Genomic DNA, 27,777 nt, shown 5'->3' with positions numbered 1-27,777 from the left:
TTGCCCAGGTGGAATGGCTTCAGGTACCTGCCGGTTCGGGACTTCTTAAGGAGAGAGGTGCCGCCCTGGGGTTGCAGGATAAGGTGCCGTTGAAGGACGGAATAGGCGAGGGGAAGGTCAGACATGTATAAGGAGTTGATGGAGTGGGAGGGAACCCTGGTGGGGGACATTAAGCGCAAGTGTGAGGAGGAGCTGGGAGGGGAGGTGGAGGCTAAGACGTGGTGGAGGCTGAGACGTGGTGGAAGCCCTTGCGGAGGGTGAACGCGCCCTCACCATGTGCGAGGCTAAGCCTCATCCAGTTCAAGGTGGTGCATAGGGCTCATATGACGGTGGCGAGGAAGAGTAGGTTCTTTGTGGGGGGGGGGGGGGGGGGATAGGAGTGGGCCGCGTGCGGGGAGCCCCGCGAATCGCGTCCCCGTGTACTGGGCGTATTGAAGATTGAGGGGGTTCTGGCAGGGATTCTCGGTCGTGATGGCCGAGATGCTGGAGGTGGAGGCGGTCCCGAGTCCAGAGGTGGCAATATTCGGGGTGTCGTTGGCGCGGGAGCGAGAGAGAGGCCGATGTTTTGGCCTTTGCCTCCCTGATAGCCACGAGACGGATTTTGCTCGGGTGGCGGGACTCGGAGCTGCCAAAAAGCGGGAATGTGGGTGAGCGACCTGGCACAATTCCTGAGGCTAGCGAAGGTCAAGTTCGCATTGAGGGGGTCGGCAGAGGGATTCACCCGGAAGCCGTTTATCGATTTCTTTAAGAAGATTTGAGGGGTCAGCAAGGGGGGGGACGGGTTAAAATGGGGAAGGCGGGATGTGACGAGGAGTGGTCATCAGGGGAGCAAAGGGCAGTGGGTGTTGTTTATTGAATTTTGTTTTTCTGATTCACTTTGTACATATGAAAATTGCTAAATATAAATATTTTTTTAAACATTATTTTTTTCTGAATGAATCAACCTCTCCTTAATTATCCTGCACTTGTCTAAGTGACTACTGATTTTGTGCCAAACTATATAAGCCTCAGGAAGTTTCCCTACCACTGAAGTCAGACTGACTGGTCTGTAGTTGCCGGCTTTATCCTCGCATCCCTTTTTGAACAAGGGTGGAACATTCATAATTCTCCAGTCCTCTGGCACCAGCCCTGTGTCTAAGGAAGACTGGAAAATTATCACTAGTGTCTCTGAAATTTCCACTCACTCAGTATCCTCGGATGCATCCGGTGCTGGAACCTATTCTATTGTAAGTCAAGATGGTCTTTCCAACACCTCCTCCTTCTTAATAATAAATTCATCAAGCGTACCAGTTACCTCCTCTCTGGGTAGAATCTTCTTCCTTTGTAAAGACAGATGCATAGTACTTGTTTAAAACCTCCACTATTTCTCCTGCCTCCACCTGTAAGGCCACTTTTTTTTACCTTAATCAGCCTTATTTCTTTCCCGAACTTTTTTAAAGATAAATTTAGAGTACCCAATTCATTTTTCCAATTTAGCGTGGCCAATCCACCTAATCTGCACATCTTTTGGCCTGTGGGGGCGGAACCCACCCAAACACGGGGAGAATGTGCAAACTCCACACGGACAGTGACCCAGAGCCGGGATCGAACCTGGGACCTCGGCGTCGTGAGGCTGCAGTGCTACCACTGTGCCACCGTGCTGCCCTGGTTTTCCTAACTTATTGTTGATATGCTTATAAAGACCTTGGGATTCCCCTTTATGTTCACTGACGGTCTCTTTTCATGCACACTCCTTGCTTTCCTTCTATATTCAGCCTAATTCTCTATTGTATTTTCTGTCAGACATCCGTCATACTGAATAGGTACTTTGTAGCGGTGTTGGCAGGTTAAAAGTGGACAAATCCCCAGGTCCAGATGAATTGTGTCCCAGGATGCTGTGGGAAGCGAGATGGGGAGATTGCTGTGACCCAAATGTTTAATTCCTCTCTCTGGCTATGGGGAAGATGCCAGAGGACTGGAGAAGTGCCAATGTGGTCCCACTATTTAAGAAAGGTTGTAGAGATAAGCCAGGGAATGACAGACTAGTGAGTCTCACATCAGTGGTTGGGAAACTATTGGAGAAAATTCTGAAGGACAGAATCTATCTTCATTTGGAGAGGTAAGGTTTCATCAGGAACACTCAGTATGGCTTTGTCAGAGGGATGTCATGCCTAACAAATTCGATTGAATGCGACCAGATGTGTAGATGAGGGTAGTGCAGTTGATGTATCATAGAATCACAGAATCCCTACAGTACAGCAGGAGGCCATTCGGCCCATCGAGTCTGCACCGACCCTTCGAAAGACCATCCTACCTAGGCCCGACCCTAAGGGACAATTTAGCATGGCCAATCCGCCTAACCTGCACATCTTTGGACTGTTGGAGGAAACCGGAGCACCCGGAGGAAACCCACGCAGACACAGGGAGAACGTGTAAGCTCCACACAGACAGTTCCCGAGGTCGGAATTGAACCCGGATCCCTGGCGCTGTGAGGTAGCAGTGCTAACCATTATGCCCCCCATGTAGTTTACATGGATTTCACCAAAGCCTTTGACAAGACGCCACATAAGACACTAATAAGACAAATGCACATGGGAGACAGGATAACTTAAAATGGTGGATTCAGAATTGGCTTAGCGTAGGAGACAGAGGGTGATGTCAGACAGCTGCTTCAGTGACTGGAAGTCAGTGTCCAGTGGCGTACCACAGGGATCTATGGAATTCCTTGCCCAGTGAAGCAGTAGAGGCTCCTTCATTAAATGTTTTTAAGATAAAGATAGATAGTTTTTTGAAGAATAAAGGGATTAAGGGTTATGGTGTTCGGGCCGGAAAGTGGAGCTGAGTCCACAAAAGATCAGCCACGATCTCACTGAATGGTGGAGCAGGCTCGAGGGGCCAGATGGCCTACTCCTGCTCCTCGTTCTTATGATCTGTGCTGGGTCCCCTATTATTTGGAATTTATATAAACGACATAGCTGACTATGTGGGGGGCAGGATCAGTAAGTTTGCGGATGACACAAAGATTGGTCGGTTGGTTAACAGTGAGGTCGAGGAACTTCCGGTTGCGGCGATGCACTGCTAAGCCGCACGTTTTGGCAGCTCCCGTTCTAACGGACTTTTGGGCTCTTTTCGGGAGCCCCAACGGAAATTTTTTCAGACCAAACCCAGTGTGGGGTGACGAAGGAAGGAGTCCCCCCGGGTGTGTATGGAAAGGATCGGTGGTAGTGGCCAGATTGCGAAGGATCCTTTGGAGCAGCGGCAGAGAAGAGAAGGAAGAAGCAAGATGGCGACATGGGGCCTGGACCAGCAGGAATTCCTCCGACGGTGTGTGGAGGAACTAAAGAAGGAGGTGCTGGCGCCGATGTTATTGACAATCGATGGGCTGAAGGAAACACAAAAGGCCCAGGCGATAGAGCTCCGTGGAGTGAAGGCAAAGGCATCCGAAAACGAGGATGAGATACAGGGCCTTGTGGTAAAAACGGAGACGCATGAGGCGCTACATAAGAGATGTATCGAAAGGCTGGAAGCCCTGGAAAACTGCCCGACCTCCGGATTCTAGGTCTCCCCGAAGGAACGGAGGGAGCTGACGTTGGGGCTTATGTGAGCATGATGTTCCACACGCTAATGGGAGCTCAGGCCCCCTCGGGCCCCCTGGAGGTGGAAGGGGCTCACCGGGCCCTTGTGAGAAGACCAAAGGCTGGAGAACCACCAAGGGCAATAGTGGTGAGATTTCACTGCTTCACCGACAGTGAGGCCGTTTTGAGCTGGGCCAAGATGGTACAGAGTAGCAGGTGGGAGAATGCGGTGATACGAGTGTATCAGGACTGGAGCGCGGAGGTGGCGAGGAGAGCGAGCTTCAATCGGGCTAAGGCGGTGCTTCACAGGAAGAAAATTAAATTTGGGATGCTGCAGCCGGCGCGATTGTGGGTCACGCACCAAGGCAAACATTACTACTTTGAAACGTCGGAGGAGGCATGGACCTTCATCCAAGAAGAGAAACTGGACTAGAACTGAGAGTCTGATGTTGGGGGGGAAACAACAAGGTTGTACAGAAGTGTAAATTGGGGAATGGGAGGTTTATAGTACTGAAACGATAGACGGGGAATTTTTCTCCTCTAGATGGGGGGATACGGAGAAATGTGGGCGGCGGTGGAAAAAGGGACTGAGAGGGGGGATGGGGAATGAGGGAGCTGCGCTATAGGGGGCGGGGCCGATAGGAAAGCGCGGGTTTTTTCCCCCGCGCTATGGAGATGATGGCGGGAAGATAGGCGCAGGAAGGAAGAGAGTTCCACACACGGGGGGTCAAAGAGAGAACGGGGGAAGCCAGGGTCAGTTAGAGTTAGCTGACTTTCGGAAGCATCATGGGGGGAGTAACCATGCTAGATGGGGATCTAGCGGCGGGGGGGGGGGGGGGGGGGGGCTAACTGGGTTGCTGCTGCTGAGAGCAAGGGGGAGCTGGCAAGAGAAGAGGTGGTCGGGACGGGAAGGCGCCGCCTGGGGGATGGATGGGTGCGCGGGACCCGGAGGGGGGGCTGGCCCAGAATAGGGGATGGCTAGTCGGCGGGGGGGTGATCACGTGGAATGTGAGAGGCCTGAATGGGCCGGTTAAGAGGGCCCGGGTGTTCGCGCACTTAATAAGACCGAAGGCAGATGTAGTCATGCTTCAGGAGACGCATCTGAAGGTGGCGGATCAGGTTAGGTTAAGGAAAGGATGGGTGGGACAGGTGTTCCACTCAGGGTTGGATGCAAAAAATAGAGGGGTGGCGATATTGGTGGGGAAACGGGTGTCGTTCGAGGCTAGGAATATAGTGGTGGATAACGGGGGTAGATACGTGATGGTGAGTGGTAGATTGCAGGGAAAGGAGGTTGTGCTGGTAAATGTATATGCCCCGAACTGGGATGACGCGGGATTTATGAAGCGGATGCTGGGACGTATCCCAGACCTGGAGGTGGGAAGCCTGGTAATGGGGGGGGGGGGGACTTCAATACTGTGCTGGATCCAGGGCTAGACCGGTCTAGATCCAGGATCGGAAGAAGGCCGGCAGCGGCCAAGGTGCTTAGGGGGTTCATGGAGCAAATGGGGGGAGTGGATCCGTGGAGATTTGCTAGGCCGGTGGCCAAAGAGTTCTCCTTTTTCTCCCATGTCCACAAGGGAAGGGGCGGTACTGGACCTGGTATTGGGGAATGAGCCCGGCCAGGTGGTAGATGTTTCAGTAGGGGAGCATTTCGGTAACAGTGACCACAATTCAGTAAGTTTTAAAGTACTGGTGGACAAGGATAAGAGTGGTCCTAGGATGAATGTGCTAAATTGGGGGAAGGCTAATTATAACAATATTAGGCGGGAACTGAAGAACATAGATTGGGCGCGGATGTTTGAGGGCAAATCAACATCTGACATGTGGGAGGCTTTCAAGTGTCAGTTGAAAGGAATTCAGGACCGGCATGTTCCTGTGAGGAAGAAGGATAAATACGGCAATTTTCGGGAACCTTGGATGACGAGAGATATTGTAGGCCTCGTCAAAAAGAAAAAGGAGGCATTTGTCAGGGCTAAAAGGCTGGGAACAGACGAAGCCTGCGTGGAATATAAGGAAAGTAGGAAGGAACTTAAGCAAGGAGTCAGGAGGGCTAGAAGGGGTCACGAAAAGTCATTGGCAAATAGGGTTAAGGAAAATCCCAAGGCTTTTTACACGTACATAAAAAGCAAGAGGGTAGCCAGGGAAAGGGTTGGCCCACTGAAGGATAGGCAAGGGAATCTATGTGTGGAGCCAGAGGAAATGGGCGAGGTACTAAATGAATACTTTGCATCAGTATTCACCAAAGAGAAGGAATTGGTAGATGTTGAGTCTGGAGAAGGGTGTGTAGATAGCCTGGGTCACATTGAGATCCAAAAAGACGAGGAGTTGGGTGTCTTAAAAAATATTAAGGTAGATAAGTCCCCAGGGCCTGATGGGATCTACCCCAGAATACTGAAGGAGGCTGGAGAGGAAATTGCTGAGGCCTTGACAGAAATCTTTGGATCCTCGCTGTCTTCAGGGGATGTCCCGGAGGACTGGAGAATAGCCAATGTTGTTCCTCTGTTTAAGAAGGGTAGCAAGGATAATCCCGGGAACTACAGGCCGGTGAGCCTTACTTCAGTGGTAGGGAAATTACTGGAGAGAATTCTTCGAGACAGGATCTACTCCCATTTGGAAGCAAATGGACGTATTAGTGAGAGGCAGCACGGTTTTGTGAAGGGGAGGTCGTATCTCACTAACTTGATAGAGTTTTTCGAGGAGGTCACTAAGATGATTGATGCAGGTAGGGCAGTGGATGTTGTCTATATGGACTTCAGTAAGGCCTTTGACAAGGTCCCTCATGGTAGACTAGTACAAAAGGTGAAGTCACACGGGATCAGAGGTGAGCTGGCAAGGTGGATACAGAACTGGCTAGGCCATAGAAGGCAGAGAGTAGCAATGGAAGGATGCTTTTCTAATTGGAGGGCTGTGACCAGTGGTGTTCCACAGGGATCAGTGCTGGGACCTTTGCTCTTTGTAGTATATATAAATGATTTGGAGGAAAATGTAACTGGTCTGATTAGTAAGTTTGCAGACGACACAAAGGTTGGTGGAATTGCGGATAGCGATGAGGACTGTCGGAGGATACAGCAGGATTTAGATTGTTTGGAGACTTGGGCGGAGAGATGGCAGATGGAGTTTAATCCGGACAAATGTGAGGTAATGCATTTTGGAAGGTCTAATGCAGGTAGGGAATATACAGTGAATGGTAGAACCCTCAAGAGTATTGAAAGTCAAAGAGATCTAGGAGTACAGGTCCACAGGTCATTGAAAGGGGCAACACAGGTGGAGAAGGTAGTCAAGAAGGCATACGGCATGCTTGCCTTCATTGGCTGGGGCATTGAGTATAAGAATTGGCAAGTCATGTTGCAGCTGTATAGAACCTTAGTTAGGCCACACTTGGAGTATAGTGTTCAATTTTGGTTGCCACACTACCAGAAGGATGTGGAGGCTTTAGAGAGGGTGCAGAAGAGATTTACCAGAATGTTGCCTGGTATGGAGGGCATTAGCTATGAGGAGCGGTTGAATAAACTCGGTTTGTTCTCACTGGAACGAAGGAGGTTGAGGGGAGACCTGATAGAGGTCTACAAAATTATGAGGGGCATAGACAGAGTGGATAGTCAGAGGCTTTTCCCCAGGGTAGAGGGGTCAATTACTAGGGGGCATAGGTTTAAGGTGAGAGGGGCAAGGTTTAGAGTAGATGTACGAGGCAAGTTTTTTACGCAGAGGGTAGTGGGTGCCTGGAACTCGCTACCGGAGGAGGTGGTGGAAGCAGGGACGATAGTGACATTTAAGGGGCATCTTGACAAATACATGAATAGGATGGGAATAGAGGGATATGGACCCAGGAAGTGTAGAAGATTGTAGTTTAGTCGGGCAGCATGGTCGGCACGGGCTTGGAGGGCCGAAGGGCCTGTTCCTGTGCTGTACATTTCTTTGTTCTTTGTATACTCCCGGATAGATTTCTTTGTTTTGAGTAGGGCACTGATCTCGAAGGTGGCAGGAACAGAGTACTCGGCCATAGCCGTTTCAGACCATGCCCCGCACTGGGTGGATCTGGAATTAGGAGAGAGGGAGCAGCGCCCACTCTGGCGACTGGATGTGGGACTATTGGCGGATGAGGGGGTCTGTGGAAGGGTGCGGGGATGTATGGAGAGGTACCTGGAGGTCAATGACGATGGTGAGGTTCAGGTGGGGGTAGTATGGGAAGCGCTGAAGGCGGTGGTTAGGGGAGAGCTGATCTCCATTAGAGCTCACAAGGAGAAACAAGAGGGCAAAGAAAGGGAGAGATTAGTGGGGGAGATTTTGAGGGTGGATGAAAGATATGTGGAGGCCCCGGACGAAGGACTATATAGAGATATGCGAAGACTTCAGACGGAGTTTGACCTGCTGACCACAAGGAAGGCAGAGGCACAGTGGAGGAAGGCACAGGGGATGAGATATGAATATGGGGAAAAGGCGAGCCGGCTGCTGGCCCACCAGCTTCGTAAGAGGATAGCGGCGAGGGAAATTGGGGGAGTTAGGGATGAATCGGGAACTACGGAGCGGAGAGCAGGGAAGGTAAATGAGGTGTTTAAGACCTTTTATGAGAGGCTATATAGGTCCCAACCCCCGGAGGGAAAAGAGGGAATGCAACAGTTTCTGGACCAACTAAGGTTCCCGAGGGTGGAGGAGCAGGAGGTGGCAGGTCTGGGGGCGCCAATTGAGGTGGATGAGGTGACTAAAGGGCTGGGGAACATGCAGGTAGGGAAGGCCCCGGGACCAGACGGGTTCCCGGTGGAATTCTACAGGAAATATGTGGACTTGTTGGCCCCGCTGCTGGCGAGAACCTTTAACGAGGCCAGAGAAGGGGGTCTCTACCCCCGACAATGTCGGAGGCGATGATATCACTAATCATGAAGCGGGATAAAGATCCGCTGCAATGCGGGTCATATAGGCCTATCTCGCTCCTGAATGTAGATGCCAAGCTGCTGGCAAAAGTGTTGGCGACGAGGATCGAGGATTGTGTCCCGGGGGTGGTGCATGAAGACCAGACAGGGTTTGTAAAGGGGAGACAACTGAATGTTAACGTTCGACGTCTGTTGGGGGTGATAATGATGCCTCCAGCGGAGGGGGAGGCAGAGATAGTGGTGGCGATGGATGCAGAGAGGGCATTCGATAGGGTAGAGTGGGAGTATTTATGGGAGGTGTTGAGGAGGTTTGGGTTCGGGGAGGGGTTTGTCAGTTGGGTCAGACTCCTATATGGGGCCCCAGTGGCAAGTGTAGTCACAAACCGGCAAAGATCGGAGTATTTTCGGCTACACAGGGGAACAAGGCAGGGGTGTCCCCTGTCCCCATTACTGTTCGCATTGGCAATTGAACCACTGGCCATAGCGTTGAGAGACTCTAAGAAATGGAGGGGGGTGGTTAGAGGGGGAGAGGAACATCGAGTGTCACTCTACGCAGATGACCTGCTATATGTTGCGGACCCTGTAGAGGGGATGGCAGAGGTTATGCAGATATTGAGGGAGTTTGGAGATTTTTCAGGATACAGGCTAAATATGGGGAAGAGTGAGCTTTTCGTAGTACACCCTGGGGATCAGGGAAGAGGAATAGACGCCCTGCCGTTAAGGAGAGTGGAAAGGAGCTTCCGATATTTGGGGATCCAGGTAGCTAGGTGCTGGGGAACTCTACACAGACTTAATCTGACGTGGCTGGTGGAGCAGATGGAGGAGGATTTCAAGAGATGGGATATGCTGCCGCTCTCACTGGCGGGCAGAGAGCAGGCGGTAAAAATGATGGTTCTCCCGAGATTTCTATTAGTGTTTCAATGTCTCCCTATTCTGATCACGAAGGCCTTTTTCAAGAAAATAGACAGGAGCATTATGAGTTTTGTGTGGGCAGGGAAGACCCCGATGTGGCGATGGTTTGTAAGTGAATGAGGGAGGGAGAGGGGGCGGCGTGGAAGAGGCTGGAGATGGCGTCCTGTAAAGGAACGAGCCTAAAGGCGCTGGTGACGGCGCCGCTGCCGTTCTCCCCGAAAAGGTATACCGCAAACCCAGTGGTGGTGGCAACCTTAAGGATCTGGGGGCAGTGGAGGCGACACAGGGGGGTGACGGGTGTCTCGGTGTGGTCCCCGATCAGGAACAACCATAGGTTTGTCCCAGGAAAGATGGATGGAGGGTTCCAGAGCTGGCAACGAGCAGGAATTAGGAAACTGAGAGATGTTTATAGACGGGACGTTTGCAAGCCTGGGAGCGCTGGAGGAAATGTTTGAGTTGCCCCCGGGGAACAATTTCAGATACACGCAAGTGAGGGCGTTTACGAGGCAACAGGTGAGGGAATTTCCGCTGCTCCCGACACAGGGGATCCAGGATAGAGTGATCTCGGGGGTATGGGTCGGGGAGGGCAAAGTGTCCGAAATATATCAGATGAGAGACGAGGGGGAGGCGATGGTAAAGGAGCTGAAGGGAAAATGGGAAGAGCTGGGAGAGGAGATTGAGGAGGGTCTGTGGGCTGATGCCCTAAGCAGGGTAAATTCCTCGTCTTCGTGTGCCAGGCTTAGCCTGATTCAATTTAAGGTTCTACACAGAGCACATATGACGGGAGCAAGACTGAGCAGGTTCTTCGGAATGGAGGACAAGTGCGGGAGGTGCTTGGGATGCCCGGCGAACCACACACACATGTTCTGGTCATGTCCGGCACTGGATGAGTACTCGAGGGGAGTGGCAAAGGTGATCTCGAAGGTGGTGAAGGTCCGGGTCAAGCCAGGCTGGGGGTTAGCGATATTTGGGGTAGCGGAAGAGCCGGGAGTGCAGGAGGCGAATGAGGCCGATATTCTGGCCTTTGCGTCCCTGATAGCCCGGCGAAGGATCTTACTCATGTGGAAGGAAGCGAAACCCCCCGGCGTGGAGGCCTGGATAAATGACATGGCAGGGTTCATAAAACTAGAACGAATAAAATTTGTGCTGAGAGGATCAGCTCAGGGGTTCTCCAGGCGGTGGCAACCGTTCCTTGACTATCTCGCGGAACGTTAAGGGAAAATAGATCGTCAGCAGCAGCAGCCCAAGGGGGGGGGAGCACTATTTTTTGATACTTTGTTAGTTCACTATATTATTTAAATAATAATGTTATCAGTTACTGTACTATTTTTTAAATGTTGATTTGTAAAATGGAAAAATTCTGTTTGAAAACTTTAATAAAATATATTTTTTTTAAAACAGTGAGGTCGAGTGTCTTCGGTTACAGGAAGATACAGGTGGAATGGGCAGAAAATTGGCAGATGGAATTTAACCCTGAAAAGTGTGAGGTGATACACTTTGGAAGGAGTAATGTGACAAGGAAATATTCAATGAATGGCCTCATCCTGGGAATATCGGAGGAACAAAGGGACCTTGGTGTGTTTGTCCATTTCCCGGAAGGCAGAAGGGCAGGTCAATAGGGTGGTGAAAAAGGCATACGAGACATTTTCCTTTGTCAATCGAAGCACAGATTACAAAAGCAGGGAGGTCATGATGGAGTTGTATAGAGCGTTGGTGAGGCCACAGCTGGAGTACTGTGTGCCATTCTGGCCGTCACATTATAGGAAGGATATGATTGCACTGGAGGGGGTGCAGAGGAGATTCACTGGGATATTGCCTGGGATGGAACATTTAAGTTATGAAGAGAGGTTGGCTAGACTTGGGTTGTTTTCACTGGAGCAGAGAAGACTGAGGGGCGACTTGACTGAGGTGTGCAAGATCATGAGGGGCATTGACAGGGTGGATAGGGAGCAACTGTTCCCCTTAGTTGAAGGGCCAGTTTTGAAGGGACATGATTTCAAGGTGAGGGGCAGGAGGTTTAGGAGGGATTTGAGGAAAACGTTTTTTTACTCAGAGGGTGGTGACGGTCTGGAACGCACTGCCTGGGAGGGTGGTAGAGGCGGGTTGCCTCACATCCGTTAAAACGTAACTGGATGGGCACTTGGCACGTTATAGCATTCAAGGCTATGGACCAAGTGCTGGAAAATCTTATTGGGTAGGAAGGTCAGGTGTTTTCCACGTATCCGTGCTGGCTCGATGGTCTCTTCTGCACTGTATTATTCTGTGATTTTTGTGCTCAGTCTTCACAGTGGAAGTTAGAAGTAGCATGCCAGAACCTCAAGAGAGTCGGGGGGGCAGCGGTGAGCTTAGTGGCCACCACCAAGTAGAAGGCTCTGGAGAAACTGAAAGGTCTGAAGGTGGATAAATCACCTGAACCAGATGGACTACACCCCAGGGTTCTAAAGGAGATAGCTGAGGAGATTGTGGAGGCATTGGTAGTGATCTTTCAGGAATCACTGGAGGCAGGGAGGGTCCCAGAGGACTGGAAATTGGCTAATGTATCACCGCTGTTTAAGAAGGGAGGGAGGCAGAAGACGGAAAATTATAGACCGGTTAGCCTCACTTCGGTCAGTGGTAAGATTTTGGAGTCCAATGTAAGGGATGAGATTGCAGAGTACTTAGAAGTGCAGAATAAAATAGGGCTGAATTAGCACGTCTTCGTCAAGGGGAGGTCATACCTGACAAATCTGCTAGAATTCTTTGAGGAGGTAATGAGGAAGTTAGACAAAGGAGAACCAGTGGACATGATACATTTGAGTTTCCAGGAGACCTTTGACAAGGTGCCATACAGGAGGCTGCTAAATAAAATTAATTTTGGGCAGCACAGTAGCACAGTGGGTAGCACTGTTGCTTCACAGCTCCAGGGTCTCAGGTTCGATTACCGGCTTGGGTCACTGTCTGTGTGGAGTCTGCACGTTCTCCCTGTGTCTGTGTGGGTTTCCTCAGGGTGCTCCGGTTTCCTCCTACAAGTCCCGAAAGACGTGCCGTCAGGTGAATTGGATATTCTGAATTCTCCCTCTGTGTACCCGAACAGGCGCCGGAATGTGGGAACTAGGGGCTTTTCACAGTAACTTCATTGCAGTGTTAATTTATGCCTATTTGTGACAATAAAGATTATTTGTTTTAAAATAAGAGCAAGGGACTGGCATGGGTAGAGGATTGGCTGTCTGGCAGAACGCAGAGAGTGGGGACAAAAGGGTCTTTTTCAGGATGGCAGCCGGTGACTAGTGGTGTGCCTCAGGAGTCTGTGCTGGGACCACAACTTTTCATAATATACATTGACGATCTGGAAGAAGGAACTGCGGGCATTGTTGCTAAGTTTGCAGATGATGCAAAAATATGCAGAGGATAAGGTAGTGTTGAGGAAACGGGAAGGCTGCAGAAGGACAGGCTAGGAGAATGGGCAAAGAAGTGGCAGATGAAATATAATGTGGAAAAGTGTGAGGTTATGCACCTTGGTAGGAAGAAGAGGGATAGACTATTTTCTAAATGGGAAAAGGCTTTGGAAATCAGAAGCACAAAGGGACTTTGGAGTCCTAGTTCAGAAGGCTAACATGCAGGTTTAGTTGGCAATTGGGAAGGCAAATGCAATGTTAGCATTTATTTCGAGAGGACTAGAGTACAAGAGCAGGGATGTACTGCTAAGGCTGTATGAGACTTTGGTTGGACCCCATTTGGAGTATTGTGAACAGTTTTGAGCCCCATATTTAAGGAAAGATGTGCTGGCCTTGGAGAGGGTCCAGAGGAGGTTCACAAGAATGACCCCCAGGATGAAGGGCTAGTCATATGAGGAGCAGTTGAGGACTCTGGGTCTGTATTCAATGGAATTTGGAAGAATACGGGGGATCTCATTGAAACTTACAGAATACCCGGAGGCCAACATAGAATGGACATGGAGAAATATTTCCACAAGTAGGAGAAACTAGAATCTGAGGGCACAGCCTCAGACTGAAGGGACAATCCTTTAAAACAGATGAGGAGGAATTTCTTCAGCCAGAGGGTGGTGAATCTATGGAATTCTTTGCTGCAGAAGGCTGTGGAGGCCAAATCACTGAGTGACTTAAAGACAGAGATCGATAGGTTTTTGACGAATAAGGGATCAGGGGTTAGAGGGAGAAGGCAGGAGAATGGGGATGAGAAATATATCAGCCAAGATCAAATGATGGAACAGTTGATGGATCGAATGGTCTAACTCCGCTCCTTATGGTATGTGCAATTCATCCTTCTGATCTTCACCTCCAACTCCCTTGTCCTTCATCAGCTTTTGTGGATCATTTCAGTGGAAATATGCTCTCCCAGGCTCAAAGGGCATCAGTCCACTGGAAGTCATGAGACCGGCCAGTCCAGCAGAAAGAAAACCTCTGACTCTCCCACTTCACCAAATGGCAGAATGAACATGGTTATGGTTAACAGCAGCAAAAACAGCAGAACCCGATGCTTGGAATCACTTGTGAACTTGCTGGTGTGTCCGCAGACTCGCTGAACTTTTGAATCCCTTCGTACACACCGAGCAGGTGAACGGCTTCTCTCCGGTGTGAACTTGCTGGTGTGCCCGCAGGGTCGATGACGTTCTAAACCTCTTTGTGCAGTGAGAGCAGCTGAACGGTCTCTCCTCAGTGTGAGTGCGCTGGTGGACCATCAGTACATGAGAGCTTTTGAAGCACCTCCCACAGTCAGAGCATTTAAAGGGTCTCTCATTGGTATGAGTGACTTGGTGTTGCAGCAAGTTGGGTAACTGAGCAAATCGTTGGCTACATATAGAGCAGGTGAATGGCCTCTCCCCAGTGTGAACTCGCTGGTGTATCTGCAGTTGAGATGAAGTACTGAATCCCTTTCCACAGTCAGCGCAGGTGAATGGCTTCTCCCCAGTGTGGATTCGCTGGTGTGCCCGCAGCGTGGATGATGTTCTAAACCTCTTTGTGCAGTGCGAGCAGCTGAAAGGTCTCTCCTCAGTGTGAATACGCTGATGTTCCATCAGAACCTGAGAGCTTTTGAAGCTGCACCCGCAGTCAGAACATTTAAAGGGTCTCTCATTGGTGTGAGTGACATTGTGTTGCAGCAGGCTGGATAACTGAGTAAATCGTTGCCCACACGTGGTGCAGGTGAATGGTCTCTCCCCAGTGTGAACTCGTTGGTGTATCTGTAGTTGGGCTGAAGTACTGAACCCCTTCCCACAGTCAGAGCAAGTGAACGGCCTCTCCCCATTATGAACTCGCTGGTGGGTCTGTAGATTGGGTAACTGAGTGAATCCTTTCCCACACACAGTGCAGGTGAACGGCCTCTCCCCAGTGTGAACTCGCTGGTGTCTCTGCAGGCTGGATGAAACACTGAATCCCTTCCCACACACAGAACAGCTGAATGGCTTTGACCCAGTGTGACTGCGTCGATGAGTTTCCAGCTTGGATGGGAACCTAAATTCCTTTCCACAATCCCCACATTTCCACAGTTTCTCCATGATGTTGGCGTCCTTGGCTCTCTCCAGGTCAGACAATCAGTTGAAGTCTCCTACAGAACATGTGTACGATTCCTCCCCGCTGTGAATGCTGCAATGATTTTTCAGGCTGTAAAACTGGTTAAAGCTCCCAATTCTCCTGAAGGTGCTGATTCAGGCTGATTAACGGTTTCCTGTTCTGGGCAGAGACCTGAAAATCTTCATCCAGGCTGCAAGACAGATATATGTCGCTATTACTGGACTAAAAATGTGTGTAACATACAGACTGGATTCACTTCTGTTGCTGCAAGTCACTAATGTCCCCCCAGAATGAGAAAATAAATGAAAAGAGGGAGACATTGATTTACTCCCTGATGTTGCAGAGGAGGAAGCTGTGTCCAACTTCCGTGTTGTGACGTCACAATGAATTTGCCAATAGGAATCGCTCCACTCCGAGCACGTCACCGGGTTTTCCAGTGCGCAGGCCCAGCGCGGACACGGGAGCCCAGCTCCCACCCATTGTGCCCCCTTCCTTCGCACCTCCTCGAGACAAGGTTTCCAGGCAACCGGCTGACGGCTCCGGCCAGAGCGAGAGGCCGCTCGGTGTTCTCGCCCTCTCCCAGGCCCGGGACTGCGCATGTCCCAGGGAGAGAGGAAGCTGCGCATGTGCAGGGGAGCGCCCGTCCCCTGAACTTCTGGCTGAGATGCTGACCAATGGGAAGAGTGGCAGCACCGGAAGGACTCTGGTCCTCCAGCCAATCAGCGCGGGCTTGGTGTGAATGAAGATTGAGCTTCACACAGACTGAAACCTCCTCCTGTCTCCAACATCTGTGAGTAAAACACTTTCTTTTCTCCCCCTTTCCATTTCTTTTCTCATTCTCACCTTCAATTGGTCATTTGCAGCAACTGAAGGGAAAGGAAGTGAATCCAGGGAGGGTGCAGACTCTGCAAAGGTTGGCCCAGGTCTCTCTCTCTCTCTTAAAGACATTGACATCCTTTGCTCCCTCAGCTTGACACATTTATTTGTCTGGCTAAAAGGATGGTCTCTTTCCCAATGTTCACAATTAAAGGGCTGGTTTCCCCAGGAGATGGCTGATATTTAAGGGGACAGTAAATTGATATCAGAGATATGTCTAGTGTTATATGGTACAGATTAGATATATTTTTGATGGTTCAGTGATAAATTATTTCTAATTTTATAATATTGTTCTGTAGCTATGTTATATATTTCCAGCTATTGAGTCATTTCAGCACAGGGTTCCATTAAGTAACTCCAGTTAATTATTCCCCCGCATCTCTAAGTTATACATTTTACTCAAAAAATATAGGCATATATCTGGTGAGCAAACTCCATGAAGGTTTTTAGATCTCTGTGTTCCTTGGATAGGAAACATGATCAGAGCAAATGATCCTGTTTATGATGTTCGGGAGCATATATTAGGTATGGAAGAGTGAGAATGGAGAGTGTTTGTGATGGAGAGGAAAGAATGATCCACAGAAAAGAGAACAGATGAACATATAACATATGAAGAGCTTGTCATGTGATGAGGAATCTGGGTCTGTACTGGTGGAGTTTAGAAGGATGAGGGGGAATCTTATTGAAACTTATAGGATACTGAGAAACCTGGATAGAGTGGACGTGGAGCAGATATTTCCACTATTCAGAAAATCTACAACCCGAGGGCACAGCGTCAGACTGAAGGGATGATCCTTTAAAACAGAGATGAGGAGAAATTTCTTCAGCTAGAGGGTGGTGAATCTGTGGAACTCTTTGCTGCAGAAGGCTGTGGAGGCCAAATCACTAAGTGTCTTTAAGACAGAGATAGATAGGTTCTTGATTAATAGGGGGATCAGAGGTTATGGGGGGATGGCAGGAGAATGGGGATGAGAAACCTTTCAGCCATGATCGAATGACAACAGACTCGATGGGCCGAATGGCCTTATTCTGCTCCTATGTCTTTTGGTTATAAACATTTGAACAAGGGGCACTTATCGACCAGTTAGCTCCTTTTAATAACATAATTTCTGACCTGATCGTAATCTCAAATTTGTGTTCCGCCGACACCTAGTATCCCGTCACCCCCTTGCTTCACAAGAATCCACCCAGCTCTGCCTTAAAAATATTCAAAGACTCTGCTTCCATCATCTTTTCAGAAAAAGAGCTCCAAAGTCTCATGACCATTTGAGTGAAGAAAAATTTGCACCGTCTCCATCAAATGGATGACCCTTTCCTTTTAAACAGTGACTCCTCGTTCTAGATTCTCCCACAAGAGGAAACATCCTCTCCGCATCATCTTGTCAATACCACTCAGGATCTTATATGTTTCAATTAAGTCACCTCTTACTCTTCTAAACTCTACTTTACATCCTTCCTTAAATAAGGTGACCAATACCATACACAGTACTCCAGATGTGGTTGTACATGCTCTGTATAACTGAAGCATAACCTCCCACCTTTCATAGTTAATTCCCCACACACAACATGATAATGTTCTTTGACTTTCCTAATCACTTTCTGTATTTAAATACTAGCCTTTTATAATTCATGCACAAGGCAAACCAGATCCCTCTGCACCTCAGAGTTTTGAAATCTCTCCCCAATTAGATAATTTGCTCTTTTTTATTCTTCCTGACAAAATCGAAGATTTCACAATTTCCCTCCATTTGCCAGATCTTTGCCCACTCACGCAACCTATCTGTATAATTTTGTAGTCTCCTTACGTCCTCTTCACAACTTACTTTCCTACATAGTTTTATGTGATTCATCAAAGTCCTTTATATAAACTGTAAACAGTTGAGGTCCCAACACTGATTCCTGTGGTGCACCACTCGTTACATCTTGCCAACCTGAAAAAGACCCATTTATGCCTCCTCTTTGCTTCCTGTTAGTCAGCCAGCCTTCTAACCATGCCAATATGTTATACCCTCTAACATGAGCTTTTATTATCCACAGTAAGCTTTGATGTGGCAATTTATCAAATGCCTTCTGGAAATCTAAGTTCAGTATATCCACAGGTTCCCATTCATCCACAGTACAGGTTACTTCCTCAAAAAAACTCCAATCAGTTGGTTAGACATGATTCGCTTTCACAAAACCATGTTGACTCTGCTTGATTATCTTGAGTTTATCCAAATGCCCTGTTGTAGCTTCTTACTAATACCTTCTAATATTTTCCCTCTGACCGTTGATAAGCTGTTTGGCCCTTTCTTTTTTTTTTTTTGGAATCAATCAAGTTATATTTAAGCAGAATTACATTCACATCTGCCCACAATTAATGATGCTAACAGTACTACTAGTTTTGCCTTCATCGCTGCCCAATTTCTCCATCTTCTTCACCACATCGTAGCCTTCTACGACCTTACCAACATGCTTTCCGTTTAACCATGGAATATGTGCAGTGTAGATAAAGAACTGGGAGCCATTTGTATTTGGTCCAGCATTGGCCATGGACAAGATACCAGCCCCTGTGTGCTCCAGCTTGAAATTCTCATCCTTAAACTTTTTACCGTAGATGGACTTCCCACCAGTGCCATCGTGCTTTGTGAATCATTTACAAAAACTACAAACATATATATCCTCCAAATCATTTATATATACTACAAACAGCAACGGTCCCAGCACTGATCCCTGTGGAACACCACTGGTCACAGCCCTCCAATTAGAAAAGCATCCTTCCATTGCTACTCTCTGCCTTCTATGACCTAGCCAGTTCTGTATCCACCTTGCCAGCTCACCCCTGATCCGTGCGACTTCACCTTTTGTACTAGTCTACCATGAGGGACCTTGTCAAAGGCCTTACTGAAGTCCATATAGACAACATCCACTGCCCTACCTGCATCAATCATCTTTGTGACCTCTTCGGAAAACTCGTATCAAGTTAGTGAGACACGACCTCCCCTTCACAAAACCATGCTGCCTCCCACTAATACGTCCATTTGCTTCCAAATGGGAGTAGATCCTGTCTCGAAGAATTCTCTCCAGTAATTTCCCTACCACTGACGTAAGGCTCACCGGCCTGTAGTTCCCTGGATTATCCTTGCTACCCTTCTTAAACAGAGGAACAACATTGGCTATTCTCCAGTCCTCCGGGACATCACCTGAAGACAGTGAGGATCCTAAGATTTCTGTCAAGGCCTCAGCAATTTCCTCTCTCGCCTCCTTCAGTATTCTGGGGTAGATCCCATCAGGCCCTGGGGACTTATCTACCTTAATATTTTTCAAAATGCCCAACACCTCGTCTTTTTGGATCTCAATGTGACCCAGGCTATCTGCACACCCTTCTCCCCAGACTCAACATCTACCAATTCCTTCTCTTTGGTGAATACTGATGCAGAGTATTCATTTAGTACCTCGCCCATTTCCTCTGGCTCCACACATAGATTCCCTTGCCTATCCTTCAGTGGGCCAACCCTTTCCCTGGCTACCCTCTTGCTTTTTATGTACGTGTAGAAAGCCTTGGGATTTTCCTTAACCCTATTTTCGTGACCCCTTCTAGCCCTCCTGACTCCTTGCTTAAGTTCCTTCCTACTTTCCTGGGGCGGGATTCTCCGCAATCGGCGCGATGTCCGCCGACGGGCGCCAAAAACGCGCGAATCAGTCCGGCATCGCGCCGCCCCAAAGGTGCGGAATTCTCCGCATCTTGAGGATCGAGCCCTCACCTTGAGGGGCTAGGCCCGCGCCGGACTGATTTCCGCCCCGCCAACTGGTGGGAAAGGCCTTTGGTGCCCTGCCAGCTGGTGAGGAAATGACTTTGCCGTGCGGCGCATGCGCGGGAGCGTCAGCGGCTGCTCACGGCATCCCCGCGCATGCGCAGTGGAGGGGGTCTCTTCCACCACCGCCATAGTGGAGACCATGGCGAAGGCGGAAGGAAAAGAGTGCCCCCACGGCACAGGCCCGCCCGCGGATCGGTGGGCCCCGATCGCGGGCCAGGCCACCGTGGGGGCACGCACCGAGGCCAGATCGCCCTCCTCCAGGACCCCGGAGCCCGCCCGCGCCGACTTGTCCCGCCGGTCAGAGAGGTGGTTTGATTCTCGCCGGCGGGACAGGCATTCCAGCAGCGGGACTTCGGCCCATCGCGGGCCGGAGAATCGTCGGGGGCGGGGGGAAGGCCCGCCAACCGGCGCGGTGCAATTCCCACCCCCACCGAATATCCGGTGCCGGAGAATTCGGCAACCGGCGGGGCGGGATTCACGCTAGCCCCCGGCGATTCTCCGACCCGGGGGGGGTCAGAGAATCCCGCCCCTTATATTCCACACAGGCTTCGTCTGTTCCCAGCATTTTAGCCCTGACAAATGTCTCCTTTTTCTTTTTGTTCTTTGTTCTTTGAATGCCATGGCGGCAGATGATGAAATTTAAATTCAGTTATTCTGGAATTAAAAATCTAATGATGAGCATGAAATCATTGTCAATTGTTGTAAAAACACATCTGGTTCATTAATACCCTTTAGGGAAGGAAATCTGCCATCTTTTCCTGGTCTGGCCAAATGTGACTCCAAACCCACAGCAACCTGGTTGACTTTTAAATGCCTTCTGGAATGGCCCAGCAAGTCACTCAGTTTCAGGGACACCCCCACACCATGAATGAATTAAGAACAAAACTGACAGTGAGTGAACCCCTTCCCACATTCAGGGCAGGTGAATGGCCTCGAACTGACACTCCAAAGATGTGCAGGGGTATGTGCGATGCTAAATTCCCCTTAGTGTCCAAGAAAGGTAGGGTGGGATCACAGGGATAGGGTGGAAGTGTGGGGATGGGGTGGAGGTGTGGGCTTGGGTGGGGTGCTCTTTCCAAGGGCCGGTGCACACTCGATGGGCCGACTGGCCTCCTTCTGCACTGTACATTCTGTGATCTGTGACGATTTTTGTAAACTCCTTTCACAGGATATTGGAAAAGGTGGATTTGCGTACAGAAATCTCAAACCAAACGTCAAGCCACTCAATTCACTGGGACCTAAATATCATCAGAATTGGAATCATCAGAACAGGAACTATATCTGCTTCAAAAGATTTTAACCATCAATGTGACTGGAAAAGCCCCGAGACACACACACCCGAGTGAGAGTGTTCCAGAGCACTGACTGTGGAAAGAGCTTTAACCTGTTACACAGCCTGAAAAAACATCGCCCCATTCACAGCGGGCAGAGACCGTACACGTGTTCTGCGTGTGAACAAGGCTTCAACTGATCATTAAACCTGGACAGACACATGCACAACTGCGCCATGGAGCAACCGTGGAAATGTGGGGACTGTGGGAAGGGATTCCGTTCCCCATCTGCGCTGGAGATTCATCGACGCAGTCACACAGGGGAGAGGCCGTTCACCTGCCCTGAATGTGGAAAGGGGTTCACTCACTCATCTTACCTGGTTACACACCAGCGTGGTCACACAGGGGAGAGGCCGTTCACCTGCTTCGTGTGTGGCAAGAGATTCACTCAGTCGTCGCACCTGCGTTTCCACCAGCGGGTTCACACGGGGGAGAGGCCATTCACCTGCTCCGTCTGTGGGAAAGGGTTCACTCGGTCAACCAGTCTGCGCACACACCAGCGGGTTCACACCGGAGAGAGGCCATTCATCTGCTTTGAGTGTGGGAAGGGATTCACTGATTCATCCAGCCGGTGGAGGCATCAGCGAGTTCACACTGGGGAGAGGCCGTTCACCTGTTCCATTTGTGGCAAAAGATTCAATGACTCGTCCAACCTAATGAGACACCAGCGAGTTCACACCGGGGAGAGGCCGTTCACCTGCTCTCAGTGTGGGAAGGGATTCACTGAATCATCCGGTCTGCGGACACACCAGCGAGTTCACACTGGGGAGAGGCCGTTCAGCTGCTCTGCGTGTGGGAAGGAATTTTCTGATCCATCCAGCCTGCGGAGGCACCGCCGGGTTCACACAGAGGAGACAGACCATTCACCGAGTGTTGGAAGGGATTCACTGAGTCATTGAACTTGCTGAGGTACCATGGCAGTCACACCATAAGAACATAAGAACTAGAAGCGGGAGTAGGCCACCTGGCCCCTCGAGCCTGCTCCGCCGTTCAGTGAGATCATGGCTGATCTTTTGTGGACTCAGCTCCACTTTCCGGCCCGAACACCATAACCCTTTATTCTTCAAAAAACTATCTATCTTTATCTTAAAAACATTTAATGAAGGAGCCTCTACTGCTTCACTGGGCAAGGAATTCCATAGATTCACAACCCTTTGGGTGAAGAAGTTACTCCTAAACTCAGTCCTAAATCTACTTCCCCTTATTTTGAGGCTATGCCCCCTAGTTCTGCTTTCACCCGCCAGTGGAAACAACCTGCCTGCATCAATCCTATCTATTCCCTTCATAATTTTATATGTTTCTATAAGATCCCCCCCGCATCCTTCTAAATTCCAACGAGTACAGTCCCAGTCTACTCAACCTCTCCTCGTAATCCAATCCCTTCAGCTCTGGGATTAACCTAGTGAATTTCCTCTGCACACCCTCCAGTGCCAGTACGTCCTTTCTCAAGTAAGGAGACCAAAACTGAACACAATACTCCAGGTGTGGCCTCACTAACACCTTATACAATTGCAGCATAACCTCCCTGGCCTTAAACTCCATCCCTCTAGCAATGAAGGACACAATTCCATTTGCCTTCTTAATCACCTGTTGCACCTGTAAACCAACTTTTTGCGACTCATGCACTAGCACCCCCAGGTCTCTCTGCACAGCAGCATGTTTTAATATTTTATCATTTAAATAATAATCCCTTTTGCTGTTATTCCTACCAAAATGAATAACCTCACATTTGTCAACATTGTATTCCATCTGCCAGACCCTAGCCCATTCACTTAGCCTATCCAAATCCCTCTGCAGACTTCCAGTATCCTCTGCACTTTTTGCTTTACCACTTATCTTAGTGTCGTCTGCAAACTTGGACACATTGCCCTTGGTCCCCAACTCCAAATCATCTATGTAAATTGTGAACCGTTGTGGGCCCAATACTGATCCCTGAGGGACACCACTTGCTACTGATTGCCAACCAGAGAAACACCCATTAATCCCCACTCTTTGCTTTCTATTAATTAACCAATCCTCTATCCATGCTTCTACTTTCCTCTTAATGCCATGCATCGTTATGCAGCAACCTTTCGTGTGGCACCTTGTCAAAGGCTTTCTGGAAATCCAGATATACCACATCCATTGGCTCCCCGTTATCTACCGCACTGGTAATGTCCTCAAAAAATTCCACTAAATTAGTTAGGCACGACCTGTCCTTTATGAACCCATGCTGCGTCTGCCCAATGGGACAATTTCCATCCAGATGCCTCGCTATTTCTTCCTTGATGATAGATTCCAGCATCTTCCCTACTACCGAAGTTAAGCTCACTGGCCTATAATTACCCGCTTTCTGCCGACCTCCTTTATTTAACAGTGGTGTCACATTTGCTAATTTCCAATCCGCCGGGACCACCCCAGAGTCGGGTGAATTTTGGTAAATTATCACTAGTGCTTTGCAATTTCCCTAGCCATCTCTTTTAGCACTCTGGGATGCATTCCATCAGGGCCAGGAGACTTGTCTACCTTTAGCCCCATTAGCTTGCCCATCACTACCTCCTTGGTGATAACAATCCTCTCAAGGTCCTCACCTGTCATAGCCTCATTTTCATCAGTCACTGGCATGTTATTTGTGTCTTCCACTGTGAAGACCGACCCAAAAAACCTGTTCAGTTCCTCGGCCATTTCCTCATCTCCCATTATTAAATCTCCCTTCTCATCCTCTAAAGGACAAATATTTACCTTAGCCACTCTTTTTTGTTTTATATATTTGTAGAAACTTTTACTATCTGTTTTTATATTCTGAGCAAGTTTACTCTCATAATCTATCTTACTTTACTTTATAGCTTTTTTAGTAGCTTTCTGTTGCCCCCTAAAGATTTCCCAGTCCTCTAGTCTCCCACTAATCTTTGCTACTTTGTATGCTTTTTCCTTCAATTTGATACTCTCCCTTATTTCCTTAGATATCCACGGTCGATTTTCCCTCTTTCTACCATCCTTCCTTTTTGTTGGTATTGCAGATTGACCCCAATTGCAGATCTTTTATATAGAGGAGGAAGGCATTGATTGGATGTTACATGACCACATGGAGAGACTTAGTAACATGGAGTTAGGAGGTATAAGCCTGTAATGTTTCATTCTGAATAAATTCAGGACAAAAATCATTCCAACATTCCTTGTGCAAGCACTGACGTTGTGCTGTACTGTTGGAGCTGGTGTCTTTTGGACACGATACTGACCCAAAGACCCGGTCTGCCACCTCATAGAATTTACAGTGCAGAAGGAGGCCATTCGGCTCATCGAGTCTGCACCGGCTCTTGGAAAGAGCACCCTACCCAAGAGCAACACCTCCACCCTATCCCCATAACCCAGTAACCCCACCCAACACTAAGGGCAATTTTGGACACTAAGGGCAATTTAGTATGGCCAATCCACCTAACCTGCACATCTTTGGACTGTGGGGGGAAACCGGAGCACCCGGAGGAAATCCACGCACACACGGGGAGGATGTGCAGATTCCGCACAGACAGTGACCCAAGCCGCAATCGAACCTGGGATCCTGGAGCTGTGAAGCAATTGTGCTATCCACAATGCTACCGTGCTGCCCTCATTGAAGCGATTAGTGTAAATGTGTAAAAGGTATCGAGGGCAGCACGGTGGCACAGCGGTTAGCTCTGCTGCCTCACGGCGCCGAGGACCCAGGTTTTATCCCGGCCCCGGGTCACTGTCTGTGTGGACTTTGCACATTCTCCCCGTGTCTGCGTGGGTTTCACCCCCACAACCCAAAGATGTGCAGGTTAGGTGGATTTTTTGTAATAATCATTATTTTAAAAAAAAATTTAGAGTACCCAATTTTTTTTTTCTCCAATTCAGGGGCAGTTTAGCATGACCAATCCACCCAACCAGCACATCTTTTGGGTTGTGGGGGGTGAAACCCATGCAGACATGGGGAGAATGTGCAAAGTCCACAAGGACAGTGACCCAGGACCAGGATTCAAACCCAGGTCCTCATAATAATCATTGTTATTGTCACAAGGGGGTAGGCTTACATTAACACTACAGTGAAGTTACTGTGAAAATCCCCTAGTCGCCACACTCCGGCGCCTGTTCGGGTACACAGAGGGAGAATTCAGAATATCCAAATTACCTAATAGCACGTCTTTCAGGCCTTGTGGGAGGAAACCGGAGCACCCGGAGGAAACCCACGCAGACACGGGGGGAACGTGCAGACTCCACACAGACAGTAACCCAAGCTGGGAATCGAACCTGGGACCCTGACTATGTGAAGCAACAGTGCCAATCACTGTGCTACAGTGCATTGGCCACGCTAAATCGCCCCTTAATTGGAATTTTAAAAAAAATATCGGAGGAGCCGTCACATTCTTTTGTAAACCGCCCTCTGACTCGTGACTTTAACAAAGTAGTTGCTATGGATCTAAGGGTGTGGGACAAAGACAGAAACATTTTCACTCTACACTTTATAGACACGTAGATCTGATTTAGTCTTGCTCCAATTTCACATGGCAAGGACAAAAGAGTGATTCTCGACCAAGTTGTGGGGCAATGGACAGGGACTGGACCTGGGGCCCCAGCTCAGTTTCTGACTGATGATGCAGGGGAATTTGCCAATGACGAGTTTCGAGATGTGTGTGTGAACATGAACATTCTGGTGATGTACACTGCAGCTGAATGTCCTTTCAGCAATGGACTCTGTGAAAGGAATCACGCGGTGATCGATCAAATGCTGCAGGAAATAATAGCTGCTCAATCAAACTGCAAGGTGACAACTGCACTGGCCGGGACAATTCACGTACAGAATTCACTTCAGATGGATGGGGGGTATCATCGCCGTCAATTGGTCCTTGGGAGAAATCCCATATTACCCTCTGTGCCGGGCAACAGCCCTCATGCTTCAGAAGGGACATCAATTCGTACAATTTTTAATCATCAATTATCAAATTGTTTCACGAGAAGAGGTGCTTGAACTAAGAAATTATTGGGGATCCGAGAAGAGGGTGTGTCTTCTCATGTGATGCTTTGTACAAAACAAAGAAAATCATATTTCTTCTTCTTCCATTTGTTTTGAAATATTATTTGTGCAAATTGCTACGATCCTGGTTGGGAACGTCAATGTTTTAAAGAGAAATTCAAACACCCAGTGATTAAGTGAAAGAATTCTGCCACAAGTTTCAATGTTTTTCGACAAAACAAACTTTATTGTTTATATGAAACAAAATAAAATTAAAAACAAGCACGACAGATTTGACACTGTAGTTTACAAAGACTTATGTTATAAAGTCAATTCTACTTTTTAACTTCACCGCCAAGAGTTCCCTCATACTTGAAAAAAAAAATTTAGAGTACCCAATTCATTTTTTACCAATTAAGGGGCAATTTAGCGTGGCCAATCCACCTACCCTGCACATCTTTGGGTTGTGGGGGCTAAACGCATGCAAACACGGGGAGAATGTGCAAACTCCACACGGACAGTGACCCAGGGCCGGGAGTTCCCTTATACTTAACGATATCTTGAAGGTTCAATAATTTCTGCTCCTGGGACCATCCCAAAGGTATGTCAAAGCTCTCCAGAATTCACTTGAATTCTCATCAATATTCCAGCTATTCGCCAAGCCCCAATATCAATGGGGGTCCCTCCATTTGCTTTCGGCCGAACAACCTCCAACTTTCCGTTCGCCTCAAAACTGTGGACTCCTCAGTCCAAGCGTGAGCTTCACTGCCTTCTTGCTGAGGGATTTAAACATTAGAAACACCCCTGGTTGCTCATCACCTTTGACTTCACATCCCACAGCTGACTGTTTCTGTAGCCATCTGGGATGGCCACTTACAACTAGGTACAGAGAAACTCGCAAAGCCTAGCAGGTAAAATGGACAAGCCAAGACTCAGGCAGGCGCAGAGCTTGAAATGCAATTTTGCAAGCAAGTCCAGACGGTATCGAAACTCCGACCAATTAGTATTTTAATGGGGCCGATTAGCATTTGATGGCCCATCTTCACCAAAACAAAGGACTGGTACTCGAGCAACCGGGACAGTCCCAGACATTTCGGCGCCACTCCCTGTTCAAGGGAAACGCAAACAACAGGGTCAGTGACCGCTTGGGACATGCCCAGCCATCCAGATCCCCGCCCACTTATTGGTTAGGAATCGAACGGAGTGATCAGGGATCACCCAATTAGTAAGGCCCAAACCGAAGGACCGCCCAAAAGAGTGCGAAAACTCCCCCAAGTATAAGAAGAAGAGTTCGCCACATGTTGGTCCTCTCTTGGACCTGGTGCCCAGTCACGGCCATCTCCAATTGCAGCAACACCAGAAGCAAGTACAAGTTCAACGCTCGCTACCAGACGGATGAGCCCAGCTGAGCAGAAGTTACTCCTTCGGACTCGATAGATCCGGAATCGAACAGCGGCCACTGTTTCTCTGACCTAAGCCGGGTGCTTGAAGTTAGGTACAGGTTGTCTTAGTCGATAGGTGTAGTTAACTAGTAGTGTTTATGTTGCATGACTAATTGTGTGTAAATAAAGTACCATTGACCTTGACTAACTGGTGTTTGGCTCTTTGATCGATAGCCGGTTGAAACTTGTGGTGGTATCATTTGATACCTGGCGACTTTAAGCATTAGGACATAGATAACATAGAAAGAAGGGCAAATTCACTGATTGCCAAATTGGAACAGAGCCACAGAAAGGACAGAGTAAAAGGAAAAAAAGGCAACAATAATAATAATAAGTAGGCTTCAATGAAGTTACTGTGAAAAGCCCCTAGTCGCCACATTCCGGAGCCTGTTCGAGGAGGCCGGTACGGGAATTGAACCCACGCTGCTGGCCTTGTTCTGCATTACAAGCCCGCTGTTTAGCCCACTGTGCTAAGCCAGCCCCTTAAAAGCCCCTAGTCGCCACATTCTGGCGCCTGTTCAGGGAGGCCGATTGGCCTA

The 27,777-nt window shown here is 48.8% G+C and overlaps 2 protein-coding genes and 1 pseudogene across 2 annotated transcripts; 1 reads left to right on the top strand and 2 right to left on the bottom strand.

Annotated features, from left to right (window-relative positions):
• Window positions 1-6,794: 6,794 nt before the first annotated feature.
• LOC140422519 (uncharacterized) lies at window positions 6,795-15,298 on the bottom strand. The gene has a single exon (XM_072507534.1). The coding sequence runs from the start codon at window positions 14,826-14,828 to the stop codon at window positions 13,818-13,820; it is 1,011 nt and encodes a 336-aa protein (XP_072363635.1). The 5' UTR covers window positions 14,829-15,298; the 3' UTR covers window positions 6,795-13,817.
• A 168-nt stretch (window positions 15,299-15,466) lies between these two features.
• On the top strand, window positions 15,467-27,382 carry LOC140422537 (uncharacterized). Its single transcript, XM_072507561.1, has 2 exons — window positions 15,467-15,634; window positions 20,686-27,382. Exon 2 carries the CDS (start codon window positions 21,010-21,012, stop codon window positions 21,745-21,747), a length of 738 nt encoding a protein of 245 aa, XP_072363662.1. The 5' UTR covers window positions 15,467-15,634; window positions 20,686-21,009; the 3' UTR covers window positions 21,748-27,382.
• Window positions 18,017-18,351, bottom strand: LOC140418068 (peptidyl-prolyl cis-trans isomerase A pseudogene; annotated as a pseudogene).
• Window positions 27,383-27,777: the final 395 nt, after the last annotated feature.

The sequence above is a fragment of the Scyliorhinus torazame genome, chromosome 5 (assembly GCF_047496885.1).
Source record: "Scyliorhinus torazame isolate Kashiwa2021f chromosome 5, sScyTor2.1, whole genome shotgun sequence".
Classification (NCBI taxonomy): domain Eukaryota; kingdom Metazoa; phylum Chordata; class Chondrichthyes; order Carcharhiniformes; family Scyliorhinidae; genus Scyliorhinus; species Scyliorhinus torazame.
Note: the sequence above shows the minus strand (reverse complement) of the source record. Positions and strands in the feature narration are given on the sequence as shown.